General features: G+C 35.3%; 1 protein-coding gene across 1 annotated transcript in view; it reads left to right on the top strand.

Moving 5' to 3' along the window:
* EEA1 (early endosome antigen 1) overlaps positions 1–25,469 on the top strand; it is a 163,337-nt gene that overhangs the window by 84,833 nt on the left and 53,035 nt on the right. The window contains exons 10-13 of the mRNA XM_050747138.1: positions 3,030–3,146; positions 18,640–18,978; positions 23,046–23,195; positions 24,801–24,920. Coding sequence (XP_050603095.1) covers positions 3,030–3,146; positions 18,640–18,978; positions 23,046–23,195; positions 24,801–24,920 — 726 coding nt within the window. The remainder of the gene's footprint in view (positions 1–3,029; positions 3,147–18,639; positions 18,979–23,045; positions 23,196–24,800; positions 24,921–25,469) is intronic.

Below are 25,469 nucleotides of genomic sequence, written 5' to 3'. Positions count from 1 at the left end.
GAGAAGAATGAAATAAGCAAGAGTCAGAGTTAAGCAGTGGGAGCTAGGATTCCCAGTAGGAGGTTAAAGTCCGAGGCATGTATAAGCTTGGCCTGTTAAGAGAAGAAAGTCAGTATGAACAGAGATCTTTGAACCTCACCATAGTGATGTCTGAAGAGGGAATGTATTTACTTTTTTTCCTTTGTAATTATTGTCTGTCTTTAATCTTTATTTTGTCCCCAAATATAAACATAATATGTGATTATTGTAAAAGATTAATGATTCATAATGTACAATAAAAAAGGGGAAACCTTTCCAGAATTCACTCTCCTCACTCCTCTTCTTCATAACTAAAGTCCGCCTCTGGATGTATAAGTCTTCCCACATCTTTCTTTCTTGTCCCCTTGAGTAAATTTTAAAGTTTTAAGTGCTGGAATTTATCTATGTAAAAATCTTAGTTTTCACAATATCTAAATTTGTTGTACAAAGTGTAAATAATACACTTAATGTCCAGTTTTTTAGTTGTTAACCTTATGCAATCATTTGTAAGAGCATATCTAAAAGCTATAAAATAGGATACAAAAAAGCTATAAAATAGTATATTTTTGGAGTATGTTTGCTTTACAGTTTCCTTCTTTCATAAGGAAAATTCTATTCTTATTCTTACTAGAAATTCTTATTTCTACATGTTGGAATTTGTCAGCAAGACAGACCTTACACTTGGCTTACTATGTTTTATAAACTTCAATATGAAATCATGATATTTTAATGAGATACACACATAATTTATATTTTAGTATATACTGTTATTATTTCTGTGCATTATGTGCCGGGAACCTCTGCAAATTTTTTTGATAAGACAAGTAGGGATTTAAATGTGATACTGTCTTTTGTAATAAATTGGCGTTTTTGCTATATGATTAAAACATAGTAAGTTAAAATAGTCAAATTGTTCCTGATGTTTCTTTTAACATCTGTAACCCTACTAACAAAAAAAATTTGAGATTCAAAATTTTTAGAAATAGTAATTTGAAATAAACTTGCAATAGCTAAATCCATTTCAAGGTTACATGTTCAGTTTAAGACAGATGGTTTTAGGGTAGGGCTTTAACTTGAGTGTAGTTGAAAATACATGAATATATCAACATTTTCTTCTTTGAATTATTTAAGATTATATATATATAAACATATCAGCTGTTACATATGACACTGAAGCACTGCGTATAAGGTGTAACAATATGGTAATGTTACAGATTGCCTTTCATTGCATCGGAATTTGTACATTTAAGTGAATGTTTTCCCAAAAATGTCAGGCCATGCATGTATCTCAGACATACTCCATTCCTAAAAACATTTTTGAAACTTATTTTAATTGACTTTTAGTCCATTTGGAACACACTAAAAAAACTAATTTTGTTAATTTATGGTTATTAAAATAAGCCCAAGAATTTGATCATTCAGTTCAATCACTTCTGGTCTTTAAAATAAGCCCAAGTTATTAAAATAAAATGGTTATTAAATAAAATAATTATTAAAATAAAAGAAGCTCAAGTGTTTGATCTTTCAGTTCAATCACTTACCTTGCTTATAAACTTGGTGGTTTCCAAAACTTAAAATCAAAGCCACCATAAAATGGATGAGGATACACCACTGAGAATTCCTTAAAAAAAATAAGTTCCACACACTCTGGAGGGGTTTCCAAAAGAAGAGTAACCGAAGATCTCTTGAATAATAGCATTGTTGCCACGATAAGTTAGTAGCCTTCTGAGATTTCTCCCTTGAAGATGAAAGTACTCATTTGTAATATATGATATGAATAAGTATTTATAAGTATCAAGAAAAAATTTAAAACTTGTATCTTATTCATATTATAAAGTTTATTCAGTAATAAAGAAATAGACACTGGAAATGATTGTAACTTTATTTATAAAGTGGAAAGTAAAGCCAATAGGCAATATTAGAAATATTAATATAATAGAAAGTTATTTTGTCAGTGTCATTTGCAGCAGACCATACCTAAAAAAAAATACTTAGTCTTTCTCTCTCATGGTTCAGCTTTTATGTATTAGAAATTTATATTTCCAAGATCTTTGCTTACCTCTCTTTCTCTTATATTATTTTTAAATGATCAAACTGTTGCTTTAGTTATAAAATGTGATTTTCACATTTTTTAAAATGTTAAAATGGGCTGGGCTCAGTGACTCATGACTGTAATTCCAGGAGGCCGTAGTGGGAGAGTCGCTTAAGCCCAGGAGTTGGGGACGAGCCTAGGCAACATAGCGAGACCCTGTCTCAACAGGAAATAAAAAAATTAGCTGGGCGTGATGGTCCTAGCTACTTGAGAGGCTGATGTGGGAGGATTGCTTGAAGCAGGGAGGCTCAAAGCTACAGGGAGCTGTGATTGTACCACTTCACTCAAGCCTGGGTGACAGAGCAAGACCCTGTCTCAAAAAAAAAAAAAAAAAAAAAAAAAAAAAAAATTAAAATGCACTAAAGCAAGTTCCTTCCTGATGATTATACCTGACCATATAGTGATTTAACTTAAGGAAGCTGTGTATAACTTCAGCTTGATAACTTCTTTGGACAAAGACATTTTCATTATAATTTAGAAAGATGATTCACCAGTAGCAAGCCCTGTGTTGCATGTTTGCACATGTCTTAAAGTAAAAGGATAGTTTTACGCTATAGAAGTTAGAAAATGTAGACATAACTGGCATATTATCTTTAAATTCTGGAAGATTTAAATTCTGGAAGATTGAAGAACCAGTAAATTTAGGTTTGCAGTTTGATACTTCAGAAACTTAAAGTAGGATGCCAAATTTTCATTTTATGTATTAATAAATAAATGAAGTTGTGCATCTTGGATAAATTGTAAAAATTCGTTGTAAGCCGAGAAAAGCATAATGTGGCAGTACAGGTGGTAGGATAAAGAACAAAATAGAAAATTCCAACAATAAAAAATTTGTTTTCTTAAAACCTTTGTATACTTTCATTTTTTTAAGTTTTAAAAAATTTAGTTTGCTTTAATTTTTTTTGTTTTGTTTTGTTAGGCCACAATAAGCCAGCTAAGGAGTGAACTTGCCAAAGGCCCCCAGGAAGTTGCTGTATATGTACAGGAACTACAAAAACTGAAAAGTTCAGTTAATGAATTAACACAAAAAAATCAGGTGAGAATTTTAAAGCTATATATAATAGTAAATTGATTTCATGTATTTTAAATATTAATATTACATAATTTAAAAATATATTGGCATAGTACAATGTAATTTATTCTGTATTTTTTTTTTAGTGTTTAATATGTTCACATTATTATGCAAACCAGTCTCCAGACCTTTTTTCATTTTGCAAAGTTGAAATTTTATAACTGTTAACTCTACATTCCTCATTCTCTCTAGCTCCTGGAAGGTTCCAGTCTACTTTCTATCTCTAAAATTTGACTACCCTAGGTGCCTCATATAAGTGGAACCATACAGTATTTGTCTTTTCAAAATGTTGTTTTTAAAATTTTTTCAACCTTGGGTTACTACATCTAACAGTATTTGTCTTTTTGTGACTGACTTATTTCACTTAACATAGTGTCCTCAAGGTTCATTCATGTTATAGCTTCTGTCAGAATTTGTTTTTAAGGCTGAATGACATTTTATTGTGTGTATATATGTTATTGATTCATCTGTCGATCAACACTTGGATTGCTTCTATCTTTTGGCTGTTGTGAATAATGCTACTTTCAACATGGCTGTACACATATCTCTTTGCCACGTTGCTTTCAATTCTTTACCTGTAAGTGGAATTGGTAGATCATATGATACTTCTATTTTTAATTATTTGAGGAACTATCATACTGATTTTCTTTTTTATTATTATACTTTAAGTTCTAGGGTACATGTGCATAACGTGCAGGTTTGTTACATATGTATTGTGCCATGTTGGTGTGCTGCACCCATTAACTCGTCATTCACATTAGGTATATCTCCTAATGCTATCCCTCCCCCCTCCCCCCTCCCCACAATAGGCCCTGGTGTGTGATGTTCTCCTTCCTGTGTCCAAGTGATCTCATTGTTCAATTCCCACCTATGAGTGAGAACATACGGTGTTTGGTTTTCTGTTCTTGCAATAGTTTGCTGAGAATGATGGTTTCCAGCTGCATCCATGTCCCTACAAAGGGCACGAACTAATCCTTTTTTATGGCTGCATAGTATTCCATGGTGTATATGTGCCACATTTTCTTAATCCAGTCTGTCACTGATGGACATTTGGGTTGATTCCAAGTCTTTGCTATTGTGAATAGTGCCACAATAAACATAGGTGTGCATGTGTCTTTGTAGCAGCATGATTTATAATCCTTTGGGTATATACCCAGTAATGGGATGGCTGGGTCAAATGGTATTTCTAGTTCTAGATCCTTGAGGAATCGCCACACTGTTTTCCACAATGGTTGAACTAGTTTACAGTCCCACCAACAGTGTAAAAGTGTTCCTATTTCTCCACATCTTCTCCAGCACCTGTTGTTTCTTGATTTTTTAATGATTGCCATTCTAACTGGTGTGAGATGGTACCTCATTGTGGTTTTGATTTGCATTTCTCTGATGGCCAGTGATGATGAGCATTCTTTCGTGTGTCTGTTGGCTGTATGAATGTCTTCTTTTGAGAAGTGTCTGTTCCTATCCTTTGCCCACTTTTTGATGAGGTTGTTTTTTTCTTGTAAATTTCTTTGAGCTCTTTGTAGGTTCTGGATACTAGCCCTTTGTCAGATGAGTAGATTGCAAAAATTTTCTCCCATTCTGTAGGTTGCCTGTTCACTCTGATGGTAGTTTCTTTTGCTGTGCAGAAGCTCTTTAGTTTAATTAGATCCCATTTGTCAATTTTCACTTTTGTTGCCATTGCTTTTGGTGTTTTAGACATAAAGTCCTTGCCTATGCCTATGTCCTGAATGGTATTACCTAGGTTTTCTTCTAGGGTTTTTATGGTTTTAGGTCTAACATTTAAGTCTCTAATCCATGTTGAATTAATTTTCATATAAGGAGTAAGGAAAGGATCCAGTTTCAGCTTTCTACTTATGGCTAGCCAATTTTCCCAGCACCATTTATTAAATAGGGAATCCTTTCCCCATTTCTTGTTTTTGTCAGGTTTGTCAAAGATCAGATGGCTGTAGATGTGTAGTATTATTTCTGAGGGCTCTGTTCTGTTCCATTGGTCTATATATCTGTTTTGGTACCAGTACCATACTGTTTTGGTTACTATGGCCTTGTAGTATAGCTTGAAGTCAGATAGCGTGATGCCTCCAGCTTTGTTCTTTTGGCTTAGGATTTTCTTGGCAATGTGGGGTCTTTTTCGGTTCCAAATGAACTTTAACGCAGTTTTTTCCAATTCTGTGAAGAAAGTCATTGGTAGCTTAATGGGGATGGCATTGAATCTATAAATTACCTTGGGCAGTATGGCCATTTTCACAATATTGATTCTTCCTGTCCATGAGCATGGAATGTTCTTCCATTTGTTTGTGTCCTCTTTTATTTCATTGAGCAGTGGTTTGTAGTTCTCCTTGAAGAGGTCCTTTACATCCCTTGTAAGTTGGATTCCTAGGTATTTTATTCTCTTTGAAGCTATTGTGAATGGGAGTTCATTCCTGATTTGGCTCTCTGTTTGTCTGTTACTTGTGTATAAGAATGCTAGTGACTTGTGCACATTGATTTTGTATCCTGAGACTTTGCTGAAGTTGCTTATCAGCTTAAGGAGATTTTGGGCTAAGATGATGGGGTTTTCTACATATATAATCATGTCATCTGCAAACAGGGACAATATGACTTCTTCTTTTCCTAACTGAATACCCTTTATTTCTTTCTCTTGCCTGATTGCCCTAGCCAGAACTTCCAACACTATGTTGAATAGGAGTGGTGAGAGAGGGCATCCCTGTCTTGTGCCAGTTTTCAAAGGGAATGCTTCCAGTTTTTGCCTATTCAGTATGATATTGGCTGTGGGTTTGTCATAAGTAGCTCTTATTATTTTGAGATACGTTCCATCAATACCGAATTTATTGAGAGTTTTTAGCATGAAGGGCTGTTGAATGTTATCAAAGGCCTTTTCTGCATCTATTGAGATAATCATGTGGTTTTTGTCTTTGGTTATGTTTATATGCTGGATTATGTTTATTGATTTGCATATGTTGAACCAGCCTTGCATCCCAGGGATGAAGCCCACTTGATCATGGTGGATAAGCTTTTTGATGTGCTGCTAGATTTGGTTTGCCAGTATTTCATTGAGGATTTTCACATTGATGTTCATCAAGGATATTGGTCTAAAATTCTCTTTTTTTGTTGTGTCTCTGCCAGGCTTTGGTATCAGGATGATATTGGCCTCATAAAATGAGTTAGGGAGGATTCCCTCTTTTTCTATTGATTGGAATAGTTTCAGAAGGAATGGTACCAGCTCCTCCTTGTACCTCTGGTAGAATTCGGCTGTGAATCCGTCGGTCCTGGACTTTTTTTGGTTGGTAGGCTATTAATTATTGCCTCAATTTCAGAGCCTGTTATTGGTCTATTCAGGGATTCAATTTCTTCCTGGTTTAGTTTTGGGAGAGTGTAAGTTTCCAGGAAATTATCCATTTCTTCTAGCTTTTCTAGTTTATTTGCATAGAAGTGTTTATAGTATTCTCTGATGGTAGTTTGTATTTCTGTGGGATCGGTGGTGATATCCTCTTTATCATTTTTTATTGCGTCTATTTGATTCTTTTCTTTATTAGTCTTGCTAGCGGTCTATCAATTTTATTGATCTTTTCAAAAAACCAGCTCCTGGATTCATTGATTTTTTGGAGGGTTTTTTGTGTTTCTCTCTCCTTCAGTTCTGCTCTGATCTTAGTTATTTCTTGCCTTCTGCTAGCTTTTGAATGTGTTTGCTCTTGCTTCTCTAGTTCTTTTAATTGTGATGTTAGGGTATCAATTTTAGATCTTTCTTGCTTTCTCTTGTAGGCATTTAGTGCTATAAATTTCCCTCTACACACTGCTTTAAATGTGTCCCAGACATTCTGGTATGTTGTGTCTTTGTTCTCATTGGTTTCAAAGAACATCTTTATTTCTGCCTTCATTTCTTTATGTACCTGGTAGTCATTCAGGAGCAGGTTGTTTAGTTTCCATGTAGTTGAGCGGTTTTGATTGAGTTTCTTAGTCCTGAGTTCTAGTTTGATTGCACTGTGGTCTGAGAGACAGTTTGTTATAATTTCTGTTCTTTTACATTTGCTGAGGAGTGCTTTACTTCCAAGTATGTGGTCAATTTTGGAATAAGTGCCTTGTGGTGCTGAGAAGAATGTATATTCTGTTGCTTTGGGTTGGAGAGTTCTGTAGATGTCTATTAGGTCCACTTGGTGCAGAGTTGAGTTCAATTCCTGGATATCCTTGTTAAGTTTCTGTCTTGTTGGTCTGTCTAATGTTGACAGTGGGGAGTTAAAGTCTCCCATTATTATTATATGGGAGTCTAAGTCTCTTTGTAAATCTCTAAGGACTTGCTTTATGAATCTGGGTGCTCCTGTATTGGGTGCATATATATTTAGGATAGTTAGCTCTTCCTGATGAATTGATCCCTTTACCATTATGTAATGGCCTTCTTTGTCTCTTTTGATCTTTGTTGGTTTAAAGTCTGTTTTATCAGAGACTAGAATTGCAACCCCTGCTTTTTTTTGTTTTCCACTTGCTTGGTAGATCTTCCTCCATCCCTTTATTTTGAGCCTATGTGTGTCTCTGCATGTGAGATGGGTCTCCTGAACACAGCAAACTGATGGGTCTTGACTCTTTATCCATTTTGCCCATCTGTGTCTTTTAATTGAACGATTTAGTCCATTTACATTTAAGGTTAATTTTATGTGTGAACTTGATCCTGTCATTATGATATTAGCTGGTTATTTTGCTTGTTAGTTGATGCAGTTTCTTTCTAGCATCGATGGACTTTACATTTTGACATGTTTTTACAATGGCTGGTACTGGTTGTTCCTTTCCATGTTTAGTGCTTCCTTCAGGATCTCTTGTAGGGCAGGCCTGGTGGAGAAAATCTCTAAGCATTTGCTTGTCTGTAAAGGATTTTATTTCTCCTTCACTGATGAAAGTTAGTTTGGATGGATATGAAATTCTGGGTTTAAAATTCTTTTCTTTAAGAATGTTGAATATTGGCCCCCACTCTCTTCTGGCTTGTAGAGTTTCTGCCGAGAGATCTGCTGTTAGTCTGATGGGCTTCCCTTTGTGGGTAACCCGAGCTTTCTCTCTGGCTGCCCTTAACATTTTTTCCTTCATTTCAACTTTGGTGAATCTGACAATTATGCGTCTTGGAGTTGCTCTTCTCGAGGAGTATCTTTGTGGTGTTCTCTGTATTTCCTGAATTTGAATGTTGGCCTGCCTTACTAGATTGGGGAAATTCTGGATGATATCCTGCAGAGTGTTTTCCAACTTGGTTCCCTTTTCCCTGTCACTTTCAGGCACACCAATCAGATGTAGATTTGGTGTTTTCACCTAATCCCATATTCCTTGAAGGCTTTGTTCATTTCTTTTTATTCTTTTTTCTCTAGACTTCTTGCTTCATTTCATTCATTTGATCTTCAATCACTGATACTCTTTCTTCCAGTTGATTGAGTTGGTTACTGAAGCTTATGCATTTGTCATGTAGTTCTCGTGTCATGGTTTTCATCTCTATCAGTTCTTTTAAGGTCTTCTCTGCATTAATTATTCTAGTTATCCATTCATCCATTCTTTTTTCAAGGTTTTTAGTTTCTTTGTGCTGGTTACGTAGTTTCTTCTTTAGCTCTGAGAAGTTTGATCGACTGAAGCCTTCTTCTCTCAACTTGTCAAAGTCATTCTCCGTCCAGCTTTGTTCCGTTGCTAGTGATAAGCTGCATTCCTTTGGAGGGGGAGATGCGCTCTGATTTTTTGAATTTCCAGCTTTTCTGCCCTGCTTTTTCCCCATCTTTGTGGTTTTATCTGCTTTTTGGTCTTTGATGATGGTGACGTACTGATGGGGTTTTGGTGTGGGTGTCCTTTCTGCTTGTTAATTTTCCTTCTAACAGAACCCTCAGCTGCAGGTCTGTTTGAGTTTGCTTGAGGTCCACTCAAGTTTGCCTGGGTATCAGCAGCGGAGGCTGCAGAAGATAGAATATTGCTGAACAGCGAGTGTTGCTGTCTGATTCTTGGTCTGGAAGCTTCGTCTCAGGGGTGTACCCAGCCATGTGAGGTGTCGGTCTGCACCTAGTGGGGGATGTCTCCCAGTTAGGCTATTCAGGGTTCAGGGACCCACTTGAGCAGGCAGTCTCTCCGTTCTCAGATCTCAACGTCTGTGCTGGGAGAACCACTCCTCTCTTCAAAGCTGTCAGACAGGGATTTTTTTTTTTTTTTTTTTTTTTTGAGACGGAGTCTCGCTCCAGACAGAGACTTTTACATCTGCAGAGGTTTCTGCTGCTTTTTGTTTAGCTATGCCCTGTCCCCAGAGGTGGAGTCTACAGAAGCAGGCAGGCCTCCTTGAGCTGCAGTGGGCTCCCCCCAATTCGAGCTTCCTGGTGGTTTTGTTTACCTACTTAAGCCTCAGCAATGGCGGGCGCCCCTCCCCTAGCCTCACTGCCACTTTGCAGTTAAATCTCAGACTGCTGTGCTAGCAATGAGGGAGGCTTCGTGGGCGTGGTACCCTCCGGGCCAGGTGTGGGATATAATCTCCTGGTGTGCCGGTTGCTAAGACCCTTGGTAAAGCGCAGTATTAGGGTGGGAGTTACCCGATTTTCCAAATGTTGTGTGTCTCAATTTCCCTTGGCTAGGAAAAGGAATTCCCTTCCCCCTTGTGCTTCCCAGGTGAGGTGATGCCTCGCCCTGCTTCAGCTCTCACTGGTTGAGCTGCACCCGTGGACCACCATCGACTGCCCAACACACCCCTGTGAGATAGCAGCTGGAGGCTGGAGCTATTCCTATTTGGCCATCTTGGGCGCCCCCTGCCATACTGATTTTCATAGTTGTAACCCTTTTATATTCCCACCAACTATACCAGGGTTCCAGTTCCTCTACATCCTCACCAACACTTATTTTCTTTTTCTTTTTTGAGAGTGACCATCTTAATGGGTATAAGGTGGTGGTATCTCATTTTGGCCTTGATTTACATGCCCCTAATGACTAGGTTGTTGAACATCTTTTAATGTGCTTGCTGGCCATATGCAACAAAACTGGGTTCTGTTGTTGTTATTGAGTTGTAGGAGTTCTTTATATATTCTAGATACTAACCCCTTATCAGATATGTGATTTGCAAATATTTTATCCCATTCTGTAGTTATGTTAAATTTTGATGTAGTCTAATTTATTTACTTTTATTTTTGCTAAGGTCTATTTGGTGTCATATCCAAAAAATCATTGCTAAGCCTAGTGTCATGAAGCTTTTCTTTTGTTTTCTTCTAAGAGTTTTCTAATTTTTAGGTCTTACGTTTAGGTTTTTGATCCATTTTGATTTAATTTTTGTATATAGTATAAGATAAGGGTCTAATTTTATTCTTTTGTATGTGGATATCCATTTTCCCAGCAGCATTTGTTGAAAAGACTGTCCTTTCCCCATTGAATACTCTTGGCACCCTTGTCAGAAATTATTTGACCATTGTCTTCGTCTGTTTGGGCTCCTATAATAAGATGCTATAAACTGGGTAGCTTATAAACAGTAGAAATTTATTTTTTACTATTTTGGAGGCTGGGAAGTTCAAAATCAAGTTGCTAGCAGATTTGATGTCTGGTGAAACACTGCTTTCTGGTTCATAGATGTTGCCTTCTCACTGGGTGCCACATGGTGAAAAGAACAAGATACCTCACTGGGGCCTCTTTTGTAATTCAATTCATGAGAACTCAACCCTGAGGACCTAATTACCTCTGAAATGCCCACCTCCTAATACCATCTCCTTGAGGGTTAAGTTTCAGTATATGAATTTTGGGGGGACACAGATATTCAGACCATAGCAACAATATATGCAAAGGTTTATTTCTGGCTGTCTATTCTATTCCATTGATCTCTATGTCCATCTTTATGCTAGTACCACACTGTTTTGATTATTGTAGCTTTGTAATAAGTTTTAAAATCAGGAAGGTAAGCCTTCCGCTTTGTTTTGTATTTTTAAATGTTAATATTTTCTGCATTGTTTCTTTATAAATGAACAACATTGGCCAGGCGCAGTGGCTCACGCCTGTAATCCCAGCACTTTGGGAGGCCAAGGCAGGCAAATCACCTGAGGTCAGGAGTTTGAGACCAGCCTGACCAACATGGTGAAACCCCATTTCTACTAAAAATACAAAAATTAGCCAGGTGTGGTGGCACATGCCTGTAATCCCAGCTACTTGGGAGGCTGAGGCAGGAAAATCACTTGAACATGGGAGGCAGAAATTGCAGTGAGCTGAGATCATGCCACTGCACTCCAGCCTGGGCCACAGAATGAAATTCCATTTCCAAAAAAAAAAAAAAAAAAAAACACAAACAAAAACAAAAACCCAACAACAACAACAACAAAAAAACAAAAACAGAAAAGCAACATATAGTATTGTGTTTGGGGGTAGGGGAGGTACTAATATTAATACTTTTTCCCTTTGTCTTTACTTTTTTAGTGATGGGGCAGTAGAGAGTTATTAAACCCTTTTATTCAAAGATGTGAATGTGTTGGTTCATTTGTAATAACCTGAACTTAACATTTTGGTGAAATATAGTAAGGAAAAAGTTAAGAAAGAAAAAAATAGGGCATAAGGGAAAAAAGAGAAATATGCTTAGCTATAAATACTAAACCTCCTGCCAACAGCCGTGTGTATGAGCTTGGAAGTAGATGCTCCAATCCTAGTCAAGTTTTCAGAAACTGTAGCTCTGGCCAGCAGCTTACTATAACCTCATGAAAGACCCTGAGGTGAAATCGCCCAGTTAAGCCACTTCTAGATTCCTGACTGTCAAAAACTATGTGAGATAATAGATACTGTTTTCGGCTGCTGCCGTGAAGTTTCAGGGTAATTTGCTGCCCTTGGCCAGCACTTCTCTTTACATTCTCAAAATGATTAAGGACTCTAAAGAGCCATTTTTGGGGTGAGTTTACAGCTATGGACACTGGCCATATCGAAATTTAAAAGGAATTTAAAAATATTTATTTATTTAAAAAATATTAACTCATTAAATATTAACATAAATAACATTTCTTATGAAAAATGACTATTTTTCTAAAACACAAGAATTCAGCAAGAAAAATAGTTGTGATGTTTTACATTTTTGGAAACCTCTATAATGTCTAGCTTAATATAGGACAGATAGATTCTCATATCTGCCTTTACATTAAATCTATTGTAGCATGTGGTTGAAGTATATGAAGAAAATTTAGTCTCACACAGATATGTGGTTGGAAAAGGAAGGTATATTTTAATACCTTTTTCAGATAATTGTGGCTTTCTTTATTTGATACTGTGCTCAAATTTGATAATAGTATCTTAAAAGTTAGTTATAATGTAGAATCTGAAACCGTATCAGTGGACTTTTTGTACCCTTTAACATTAAAATTTGGTCTATCTTGCCTTTTGAGTGGATCTTTTCCTGTGCATGATTTTGTAAGATCATGCATTAGTCATGTGGAAAATATTGGTTCATTGAGTTACTCAGATCTTCCAAATTTTGACACATTTTATTGTACAATATAAAAACAGTTACATTTGTCAATATCACTATGAATCTCAGAATAGGCTTTAAATATGAGGAAGCTGTCAAGCTCATGGTGGTGGATACATGTTTTCCAAAATTCTAAACTGTATTCGAAAGCTTGAGTTTTATTACTGACAACAAATGCTCTCAATTCTATTCTTTAAAGTGACAGATTTCCTTCCTTCTCAAGTCTGACTAAGAATAGTTTATCGGTCTTTCTAGTAAAAGTGGTTTCATAAAAAAAAAAAACCACGTGTGGCTAGTTCAGTGTAACTCAGTCACATGAGTACTTTTCTTCATGACAACTGTATTATACTTTGGTGTGGAGCAGAAATGCTCCATGTATAATTCCTATTTTTTATTTTTCTTGCTACTACAAATATTCAAATATTATAGCTGGAACATTCATATATAAATCTTATGCATTTGTACAAGAATTTCTCTATGTTAGATACTCGAAGTGAAATTCCTGTCCTGTAGGACAGACACATGCTCAGATTTACTAGATGACCTCCAGCTATTTTCCAAAGTAATTATACCAGTTTACCATTACCCCTTTCCCCATCAACTCTTGGTGTTGACTGATGTTTAAAATATAATCTTTTATAGCTGTGCTTTTCCCTAGTAAAATTCTAGATCCTTGCTCCCCTTTTATCTCCTGTCAAACTACACGGAGAAAACTTCTACATAATTTAGTTTTGCCTTTGTCCCTCTGTTTGATTTTTAATTTCTTTGAACCCAGAGCTTACCTTCTATCTCTTGGAAGCTGACCAGGATATGTAGAGTAGCAATTTACATGCAGTGGGTGTTTACGATCAGTGTAATTTATTATGTATTTCTCAAACATTAAGCTCCTAATAAAGGACATGATTTGATATTGGTAGCTGAAATGTACAAATACTCTAGCATACATTTTGTGTGTGTCTGTGTGTATATTCACACATGCACATTATTGAAAGAAGTACTGTGGCTATTTTATGAATAATACATAGAATCAAGATTATTTTAGTGTGTTCGAATTGGAACATTACTTATTAGGGAATAATAAGACCTTCTACTAATTTTAATAATGCCTTACATAAATTTAACACTTTGCAGTTTTGTTTTGTTTTTCCCAAAGGGTTTCTCTGTTCAGGATTTGGTCACCAGTCAGTACAAGCCCACAGTTGTTTCTGCCTTTTCTTATTATCCTCACTATCTGCCTCTCTCACCCCTCCTTACCCCATGTCTTTGGTAAACCATAATTATTGACAGTGGTGATTTTCAAGTGCTTTGAATTTGGAATCTCTCTACTTGGTCATTTGAAGGCTATTACATGAAATGTCCTGGGCAGCTTTTGTGGGTCACAGGTAGTATCAACGTGGATAGGTAACATTGCAATATATAACGGATGGAAAAGATAATTGCTTTTGTGTTAATGTCAAAGTTTTCAGGTTTAAACCAGTATTTTATAATTACTAGTCTTGAAAATGTAAAAACACAATGGAAAAATTGAAGAAACTTTCTTCTTAGTTTTCAATAAAAATAACTTCTGACATTTAAACAGCTCAATTAACTGTTACCTTATAAATTCTAAACAAAATTATATTGCTTATCTACAGTCACTACTGTAATATAATATAGGTCATTGTAAGAGACAGATAGTTTTTGGGTCTCACCTTTCATCCCTTTTCTGTCCTCCATTGCTCTCATTTTTCACCAGCCCCAGTTCTAAGGTGCTCACATGCCGAAGTGGAAGCCAGATTTGGCCAGTAGTTATTATATAGCTGTGTCTTACCACTGCATTGCAAAGTGGTATATTGATAAGAACAGTATGGTACACTGGTCACAGGCATTCTTAAATCTCAGTTTTGACACTTACCGTCTGTGACACTAAGCCTCTGAAAGTCTGTTTACTCTCCTGCTAAGAAATATTATTATACCCACTTACCTCTTAGGATTAATAGGAACATTACATAAATTAATAGAAGGTAAAGTGCTTATTGACTTTTAGTAAGCACCTTAGTGAATGTTGGTTGTTGTTGGTGTTTTTATTTTTCATAAATGAGAGAGAGTCTTGCTCTTTTGCCCAGGCTGGAGTGCAGTGGCATGATCTCGGCTCACTGCAATCTCTGCCTCCCTGGTTCAAGAGATTCTCCTGCCTCAGCCTCCTGAGTAACTGGAATTACAGGTATTCACCACCATGCCCGGCTAATTTTTGTATTTTTAGTAGAGTCGGGGTTTCACCATGTTGGTCAGGCTGGCTCAAACTCCTGACCTCGTGATCTGCCCACCTCGGCCTCCCAAAGTGCTGGGATTACAGGTGTAAGCCACGACACCTGGCTGGTTGTTGTTTTTAATTGTTAAGTGTTGTGATACAGGATTGGGTCAAGACTAAGATGAGAGTTTTCCTAATTTACTGCCTAGTAAATCAGAAAAGGCTTTTGTATAAAACATAACATTTTAGCTGAGTCTTTAAGGTTGCTAAGGAGCATTTCACATGACAGAGGGATTAAGATATTTCATTTTGAGAGCTAGGTGTACAAAAGGCATAGAACAATGTAAGAGCATATGTATCTCATAAAATAAGAGACATTGGAGAGCTACAAAGTAGTTTAATTTGTTCATTCTCACCAAGCTATTCTGAGGAACAAGTGAGATGAGATCTCTGAAATAACTTTGTAACCTATAAAGCATTAAAAAATGGCATTCTTTTTGTATTCATTTTATTACTTGAGCAAGTAACAAACGAAAAATGGAGCCTAATATAGGGAAATTGTCACTGTAAGAATATATATTGAGATAACAATTGGTGAGAAAATAAAAAGGGACTGGATATTTGGAAGGGAAGAATTTTGCTTACCCAAATGATAATTAGGTTATGACAAAGGAATAACATGCATTTTATAATTTAAATTTGAATAGGATATATTTTAGGGAGTACAAATTGATTTATTGAATGTCTCAGTTGTGTTATGAAAAATGTATTGGATTTAGAACCATAATCCATGACTCTGCCGTTTGACCAATCATATTAGGCTCTGTCAACTTCACCTTCCTCATCTGTAAAATCTCTATCTTATATTTTGTTGTGAAGATGAAAATGGAGAAGTGAAAATGCTCTTATTATTTTTTAATGAATTTCACTATACTTTAAAAAGTCACTCTTCAAAAACCTTGTATTCACTATAATATTTTCTTCAGATTCCATGAGAAGAGCATAATAAAAGTGAAAAGTTTTAATAATAAAGTATAGTTAGCCTTTTGCCTGTAAAAATTACAAAGTGTTAGTGGATTAGGTTCTTTTAAAAAGAAAGAAAGTGGTTCTGGTACTTTTAAAGAAAATTTAATTCTCTTTCATCTGTGTAATAATGCTGGTAGATTTTGGTTATTTTTTTTTAGGACAGGGAAATTTTAAACAGTCCCTAGTTGTTGCCATATATTTTTGCCTTTTAAAGAGTGAAACTATCAACCGGGCACAGTGGCTCACGCCTGTAATTCCAGCACTTTGGTAGGCCGAGGCAGGTGGATCACAAGATCAGGAGATCAAGACCAGCCTGGCCAACATGGTGAAACCCTGTCTCTACTAAAAATACAAAAAATTGGCCGGGTGTGGTGGCGGGCCCCTGTAGTCTCAGCTACTTGGGAGACTGAGGCAGGAGAATGGCGTGAACCCGGGAGATGGAGCTTGCAGTGAACCGAGATGGTGCCACTGCACTCCAACCTGGGTGCTAGAGCGAGACTCGGTCTCAAAAAAAAAAAAAAAAAAAAAAAAAGAAAAAAAAGTGAAACTATCTCAAGGGTGTATAGAAATGGTGGGATTAGTTGGTTACTTTCTAAGTAAGTCTGTGAGGAAGAAGACTCTAACTCATTATGAGCCTTAATTTTTGTAGCATATTTTGAAAGGTATGTTCCACCCAAGTTCTCAGTGTGTATGAACATGGTTGCATTTATGAAATTCAGTAACTTAGAATTCTCTTTAAAAAAGATTATTTATAGATTAATAAATAGACTTAATTTGCTTACAAACTCTAAAACAAATGTTGTTTTCCTAAATAAAACAAAGGTAGAATTATGTCAAGAAAAATTTGGAATTACAAAGAAATTTTTATAAAAAGACAATTTTTCTAACATATAGTTGAATCAGAAGTGTTATTTTTTTCTGTAATTTTCTTGGCTTTGTGTCTTTTTTTCTGTTTTTGTTGCTTGGTCAAGGCACACATCTTTTAGCTAATTTTGCTGTAAACTTAGTGTTTGCTCTTCTTACTTTTAAGTCTGTCTGTCATCCTCTCTTATACATATTCTTTTTTTTTCTTGTTTTTGTGACAGGGTCTTGCTCTTGTTGCCCAGGCTGGAGTGCAGTGGCGTGATCTTAGCTCACTGCAGCCTTTAACTCTTGGGCCCAAGCATACCTCCTGCTTTAGCCTCTCAAGTAGTTAGGTCATACCGCCATGCCTGGCTAATTTTTTTTTCTTTTGTTAGAGATAGGGTCTTGCTGTATTGCCCAGGCTGATCTTTAACTCTTGACCTCAAGTAATCTTTCTGTCTCAGCCTTACAGAGTGCTGGGATTACAGCTGTGAGCTGCTGCACCTGGCCTCTGTTATATATACTTTTATCATCTTTCCGGACACTGCTTTTCCATAGTATATTCCTGTTTGATAATTAACATTAGCTTATTTTTTCTTAGACAAATGTTCGAGAACCTTTATTCCTGCGTTTCCCATGTTGGGGAATGCAACAATAAAGATCTATTATCTATTATCCCCTGTCAGATAATAGGGTTTTGCTGTCACCCCACCTGAAACTTGTTTGCCTTTTCCTTCGTGTCTTATACATTTATATAGAGCAGATGGCATGTATCATGTGTATGTATTACATGATTTTTCCCATCGCTTTTGAAACCAGGCTCAAACTTCATGGTATTTAGATGCTCTTACTAGTTAGCTCCCCTTGACTTTGCTCATTTTTTAAAAAAACTGTGCCTTAAGAAATTTGACATACTTTTCTATTAGTCAATTCTGACTCGTGCATTATGTTTTAACTTTCTTAGAAAGGTTTTTTTTTGTTGTTGTTGTTGTTTTGTTGTGTGATTTCATTTAGAGTATATTCTGTTTAAGGTATGAAGGCTTTGATTGGTCTCTCCTATTTCAGTATCATCCCCTTCCAGCACACTGCATATTAGTTTGTACACTAAAGGTCCACTAACTGACTCACCAGGTACTTACAATAGCTTCTTATCCTGGCTGGATGTCTTACAGAATTTAGTTAAAATTCTGATCCATATTTTATGCTTAAATATGTTTACTTTAAAGTTTAGTGTTAATTTTTACAACCCCACTGAGACTAGGCTTTGACATTAGATTAGGTTGGTTGTTCCAGGTCTTTGATTAGAAGTGTTATTTTTATGTTTTATACTTGATAGCATTGAGTAAAATGACAAAATTTAAGGCAGGTGAGTGATAGCTTTAGATCATTTTTTAATACACCTAGAAAAAAATTTGAATTAGTCTTAGCTTGTGACTCTAAAACTTGGTCTTTAACAAGAAGAGCATAAAACGATGCAATCAATAGGTTAGGTGCATTATAACAGTGGATGATACTGCTGCGCTAAAGCTCTTACCAACTATGAAACTGCACAGTGAAAAATCAAATTTTGCATAGTATATTGTTACTCAAAATAATTTGTTGGTAGAAAGGTAGTTTCAATTTTTAACTCAAATGGAAGAATATAAATATGTCACATACCCTTAAAAATCCAGTAGATTTTATTATTTTTATTTTATGTCAACACTTGCTTGGAAATTCTTAAGTTGTGTTAGTAGAGTTTAGTCAAGTGGACCAATACTGAAATCACGAATTAGTATGTAATGATTTAATTCTTGACTAGAACATTGTCACTGTTTTATATTTTAATATTGACTAAAATGTATACTAGGAGACAGTACTGCTCCAAAGATTGTTCGAATAATTGGAGTAATTTAAAATATTAGAAAAGGAAATAAATTGTTAAATTGATATTTTAGACCTTGACAGAGAACTTGCTGAAAAAAGAACAAGACTATACTAAGTTAGAGGAGAAACATAATGAAGAATCTGTGAGTAAAAAGAATATTCAGGCAACCCTTCATCAAAAAGACCTAGATTGTCAGCAGCTTCAGTCAAGATTGTCTGTATCTGAAACCTCACTGCATAGAATACATGCAGAACTAAGTGAAAAAGGAGAAGCTACTCAAAAGCTCAAAGAAGAATTATCTGAGGTAGAGACCAAGTACCAGCATCTAAAGGCGGAGTTTAAGCAGCTACAACAACAGAGAGAAGAAAAAGAGCAGCATGGGTTACAACTCCAAAGTGAAATTAATCAAGTAAGAGCTGTTAATTTTATTTATTGTAATTCTCCCTCTGGTTTCTTCTTCATGTTCTTGATGGTTATTTGATCATAATATAGTTCATGTTGAAAAAATATTGTCATTTTAAAAGATTAACTCTTAACTTTTATATCCTGTAGTGTTGTCAGATCTCATTTCTTTTAATTTCCGTTTCCCTTAAGAAAAAAAATTATAATATCCATTTTACAGCTTTGTGGGGAATTGTTTATGAATTGATATTATAAATTGCTTAGAATGGTACCTGGGGCATGTAGGTACTCACAAGGTTTTAGCTATTATAATTAATTTAAATTGTTGACCATTCTTTCATTTGAAATTTTTTTGTTACAAAATTTTAAAAGCATCATTATTATAAAACAAGCAGCATACAGATTATTTTTTTAAAATCATGTGTTTTAGGGAAAATTTTTTTTGAAAATAAATAAAAATTAGATATTTCATAGAAAGTAAATCAGCCCTAATGCTGCAGCTATTTTCTATAGGAAAATAATACATGAATTACATATATATAGAATATATAATATATATTATTATTTATGAATATAATATATATTATATATTTATGAATATAAATATATATTTATATAGTGTATATATATACAATATATCATATGATATTCATGTCATATATTGATATATATAATTCATATATTATTTACCTATATGGCTTATATTTTGAACTATATTATTTACCTATACAAAAGCATTTTGTATAGGTTAGTCTAGCTTAAAGGCACAAAGTATTTTGTATAGGTTAATAATATAGTGGCTATCAGATGAAGTTTAATACAAGTTTTGACTTTGCCATTAACTTAATTTTTTGCCTGTGTTCTAATTATTGCGTTAGGTAACATTGAAAATTGGTTGAAAATGGAAATTGGGGGATATTCAAGTCTTCAGCTACTTTTTTGATAATGTTCAGCTGTTTTTCTAAAATGACAGTGATACTTTATTTTACTATAATTAATAATTTTCATGGCTTTCTATCCTTTAGTAATAATAATAATAATGATTATGTTAGTAATTTAATGAGCTTCAGTTATATTTCAGAAATTAGAGTAAGCACTTCACATATGCTAATACTAATTTTTGAGTTTGGACTGTGAGTTCCATGATACAGTGAATCAGAAGAGTTAAAAATATTTCTGTAACATGTGTTCTCCTTCCCTGTTTCTGCTAGCCCTGTCCTCCTTGTTTCACTCTTAAACCACTCTAACAACTGCAAACTGATCTGCCTTCCTACTTGCCCCTGACAAACTGATCCTTTATATAGGCATCAGAGTAATCTATATTAAAGGCAAATCTTACCATGTTCCAACCATGCTTTAAGCCCATTAATAACTCTTTATGACCTAATGGATTAAGTTGAGGTCTCTTGTTGTAACATGCAGTATCCATAGTGGTCTTGTTGGCCTTCCTCCTCAGCAATTTACCCTTCTTTTCCTTATTCTTCACTGCAAGAATACGGAAGTGTCTTTAGTTTTTTCCTATATGTTGTGCTGTGTCTTGCTTTTGTTGTATCATTCAGTCTGCCTTCTTGACCTGAAATATTCTTTTCATTCTTCTTCACCTTGATAGATACTATTTACTTCACTTGTCACTTTTTATAATTTTTTTTTTAAAGAACAAGATCATGTTCTTTATAGCAACATGGATGGAGTTGGAGGCCATTGTCCTAAGTGAACTAATATAGGAACAGAAAATCAAATACCACATGTTCTCTCTTAAAAGTGGAAGCTAAATATTAAGTACATATGGACACAAAGAAGGGAACAACAGATGGCCAGGCCTGCTTGAGGGTGGAAGGTGGGAGGAGGGTGAGGACCGAAAAACTACCTATTGGGTACTGTGTTTATTACCTAGGTAATGAAATAACCTGTACACCAAACCTCTGTGACATGTAATTTACCTATATAACAAACCTGCACATGTACCCCTGAACCTAAAATAGAAGTTAAAGATTTGAAAAAATTTAAGAAATACATTTAGAGGGTACAAGTGCAGATTTCTTGCATGTATATATTATGTAATGGTGAAGTCTGGACTGTTAGTGTACCCATTGCCCATATAGTAACCATTGTACCCAACAGGTAATTTTTCAACCCTCACTCGCCCCCCTCCCAGCACTCTCCCTAGAAATCCTTTCTAAACATGCCACTGCTTCCCCACACTCAAGATAGCTTAAGCATGTACATATCTTTAATATTTTACTTATACCATAATATAGTTTATTATCATAATTTATGTCTTTCTTTACTAGACTCTGAACTCTTTGGGTGCAAAGACTATGTCTTATTCATTTTTTATTTTTACTACCTGGCATTTTACTTGGTTTTTTTTGTTGTTGTTGTTTTGTTTGTTTTTTTTTGAAGACAGAGTTTCACTTTGTCACCCAAGCTGGAGTGCAGTGGCATGATCTCGGCTCATTACAGCCTCCATCTTCCGGGTCCAAGCAGTTCTCATGCCTCAGCCTCCTGAGTAACTGGGACTTCAGGCATATGCTACCACACCCAACTGATTTTTTGTGTTTTAGTAGATACGGGGTTTCACCACGTTGCCCAGGCTGGTCTCGAACTCCTGAGCTCAGGCAATCCACCTTCCTCAGCCTCCCAAAGTGCTAGGATTACAAGTGTGAGCCACCGTGTCCACTCAGCATTTTGATTGTTAATCTGCTTATGTTTTAGTGAGTGAATGAATGAATAAATGTAAGCATTCATAATGGAAGGAAACTGAGCCATGGCGATATCAATGAATAACTTAAACTAACTTACATATTTGAGTTTTAGTTCAGATAAACAAATTTAGCATTTATGCTTTCTTTTTTCCTTTTTCTTTTTCTTTTTTGAGATGGAATCTCGCTTTGTCTCTGCTGGAGTGCAGTGGCAAGATTTCAGCTCACTGCAACCTCCGCTTCCCAGATTCAAGCCATTCTCCTGCCTCAGCCTCCTGAGTAGCTGGGATTACAGGCATAAGCCACTGTGCCTGGCAGCATTTATGCTTTCTAAAAGACACATGCCTCATTTACTAGGGGATACAGAAATGAATAAGAAACAGTACCTACTTTTAATAATTATGTAAATCTTAGGGCAGGATAAGGCAAGTACTATAGATCATACTAAAGATTATGAGAATTATAATAAAAGGATTCCATATATTATGGGAAATTGGAAGAGTTTCTTTCTTCTGTTCCTGCCTGTAGTACTTCAGCTGTTGTAATTTTTTATCCAATTATGTGATCAGGAAATCTTTGTATTAGGGAGAGGTGGTACTTGGAATTGGGAATATCAGATAGATTTTGACAGGTGGCAGTTTGAAAGCAGATGTGTCTTCCAGCCAGAGGGATTAGTGAGAGCAAACTAGTGGCAGGAAAGTGTTGTAAGAGGCAGGAAGGGACACTGATTTCCTGTTAGGATAGAGTATGTATAACTGGGGTGGACTACTCATGATGGTTCTTAACTGCCTTAGTTTTAATTGGGTGGCATTTGTAAAGTTAATGAATGAAGGTCACTATATATATATATATGATCATTTCCTCTATTTTATTTAGAAATTATGTGCCAATATGAGGACTTGGGAATGCACTGGGCAGTATCCAATACCCAAATATAAAACGTTAACTGTAGTAGTTCTTGGCTATGGAAAACCAACAAGAATCACTGTGGAATTTTAAACAATACTGTAGAATAGATCTGAGTGTGTACTAAGTGTCTTGATTTTTAAGTTGTATTTTATTCTTTTAAGTTTCTGAAAATTCCAACACTTATCTCTGAACAAGAGCCTGCATTTGTTTTAAGAGAGCAGTAACATAACACAAAAACAAAAATTGTGATGTTTAACCATAATTGTATGTGATTCATTATAATATATGATTAAAATTCAGTTGCAGTTAAAATTACTATATAAAATCTTAGGTTTCCCCAAAGTATCATGAAAATTAAGATATTGTACTTATTTTGGTGAAAGGTAAAACATTGTTTGGAAAGTAGGTGGTCGTGTGTGTGTGTTTATACATATGTACATACATTTTTTTTCTTTTTTTAAAGTTACATAGCAAACTTCTGGAGACAGAGCGCCAACTAGGGGAAGCTCATGGTAGGCTAAAGGAACAAAGACAGCTTTCAAGTGAAAAGTTGATGGATAAAGAACAACAAGTGGCTGATTTACAACTCAAACTTTCTCGGTTAGAAGAGCAGGTAAGCTAGCATTTATTGATAGGCTTGAGGTATCTTTAACATGATTATGATTCATCAATCTGTTAATTGTCAGAGCTTTAATTGGACTTTAAGTAAAGTGCAAATTTATTACTCTCCAGTAGCAACATCCTGCTTATTTACTACATTAAGTCATTTTGTTGTAATTGTATTTCCTAAAGTTCTCAACAAAAATGCACAAAGAAAACTTACTCTTTCAGCTTTAGGCAGGAAAAATACTGGGGGCGAACCCATCAGGCTGCTAGAGTCTTCCTACTCAGGAAGGACTACTTCCTAATGAAACAGTAAACTATGAATTGTTGGTAAATTCATTAATGACATGTAGTTGGTATATATAAACTTTGAGTTTCCACTTAAGGATTTTTGCTTTTAAAAATTAAGCATGTATTTGAATGCTGTCCCTCATTAGACTTGCAGTTGCTATAAATGATGCCTGTAATATAAAGTAAAAGTTATTAAATTACATCTTTATTGCAATTAAACACATTATTTTTTAGTTTTAAGTTTTTAATATTTAATTTAATTTTATTTGTTTTTGAGACAGGGTCTCACTCTGTCACCCTGGCTGGAGTGTAGTGGCACAATCTCGGCTCACTGCAACATCCGCCTCTTGGGTTCAAGCAATTATCCCGCCTCAGTCTCCCCAGTAGGGACTACAGATGTGCGCCACTACGCCTGGCTAATATTTGTATTTTTTGGTAGAGATGGAGTTTTACCATGTTGACCAGGCTGGTCTTGAACTCCTGACCTCAAGTGATTTGCCTGCCTCAGCCTCCCAAGGTGCTGAGATTACGGGTGTGAGCCACCATGCCTGGCCGGAATTAAACACATATTCTACAATAAAATCTGCAGCTTCAGCAATAGATTTTCTTCTAGACCTAAAATCTTAGATGTGGTAAATGATCGTATTCTTTTCCAATAAGTGATAATTACGACTATTAAGAAAAAAAATAAATACTGATATGTGGTTTAAATTATTGTTACAAATTTATATGTAATTCCTTGATCATACTAGTTTACAAAAAAATTAATAAACTAAATGCCAGCCCGGAGAAAGTTCTTTTAGGATAAGCCTATTTATAGAAAATAGTTTCTTTAACATGAGATTAAGATTCTATAAGTAATGAGGTACTGCTTTTTTTTTTTTTTTTTGGAGACAGTCTCTTTCTGTCGTCCAGGCTGGAGTGCAGTGGTGCAATCTCGGCTCACTGTGACCTCCGCCTCTCGGGTTCAAGTGATTCTCCTGCCTCAGCCTCCCGAGTAGCTGGGACTACAGGTGACTGCCACCACACCTGGCTAATTTTTGTAGTTTTTTTTTCTTTTTTTAGTAGAGATGGGGTTTCACCATATTGGCCAGGCTGGTTTTGAACTCCTGACCTTGTAATGCACCCGCCTTGTCCTCCCAAAGTGTTGGGATTACAGGTGTAAGCCACTGTGCCCAGCCAAGGTGCCGCTGTTAAAGTTTATCTTATATATTACCTGAATTTATTGTTCTGTTCAGACTTCAGAATTGAAGTAATGCCAGATACTTATGAATGATAGCATTATGCCTTTAAGTTCTCAATTGACAATCTGCGTTTTTTTAAGTTGAAGGAAAAAGTTACAAATTCTACAGAATTGCAGCATCAATTAGATAAAACAAAGCAACAGCATCAAGAACAACAGGCTCTTCAGCAAAGCACCACGGCAAAACTTCGAGAAGCTCAGGTAAACATTAGTTGCGTTATTAGCCTTGTAAACAAAAATTAATTACCATTACATAGAATATAAGAGAAAAAATAAAATTAATTAATCCAAATCATTATCCTTTTGTTGTGGTAAAACTAGAAAATACAAAATACTTGATTGTGAGGGATTTTGATAATTTTGAAGTCTGGATAATCAGAAAATTCTTTTTCTTTTGATTACTATGTTGAAACGTTTTTCCAACTTAGTGTAAAATATTAATTATAAACAGATTTATTATGTATTTATTACATTTTATATATTAATTTAATTAAATTTATTAGATTTATCTATTAAATGTGTTTAGTTAAATAAATTTATTTAAATTACTTATAAATAATTTATTCATTATTGTTTCTTATTGATTAAAATACAATATTTGGAAAATCAAAAATGTTCGAATAAAATTTTCTGGCATCGTTAGCCCAGTAAGGAAGAATATTTTGTATTTCCTTCAGTAGAATTTAGTATTTGTTGGTCATTTCTTTTCCTGCTTTATAACCATCATCTGAACATTGGAATTGTAGGTGT

This window comes from Macaca thibetana, chromosome 11 (genome assembly GCF_024542745.1).
Source record: "Macaca thibetana thibetana isolate TM-01 chromosome 11, ASM2454274v1, whole genome shotgun sequence".
In the NCBI taxonomy this organism is placed as follows: Eukaryota; Metazoa; Chordata; class Mammalia; order Primates; family Cercopithecidae; genus Macaca; species Macaca thibetana.
The sequence above is the reverse complement of the archived record's forward strand: the minus strand, read 5'-3'. Positions and strand labels throughout refer to the sequence as shown.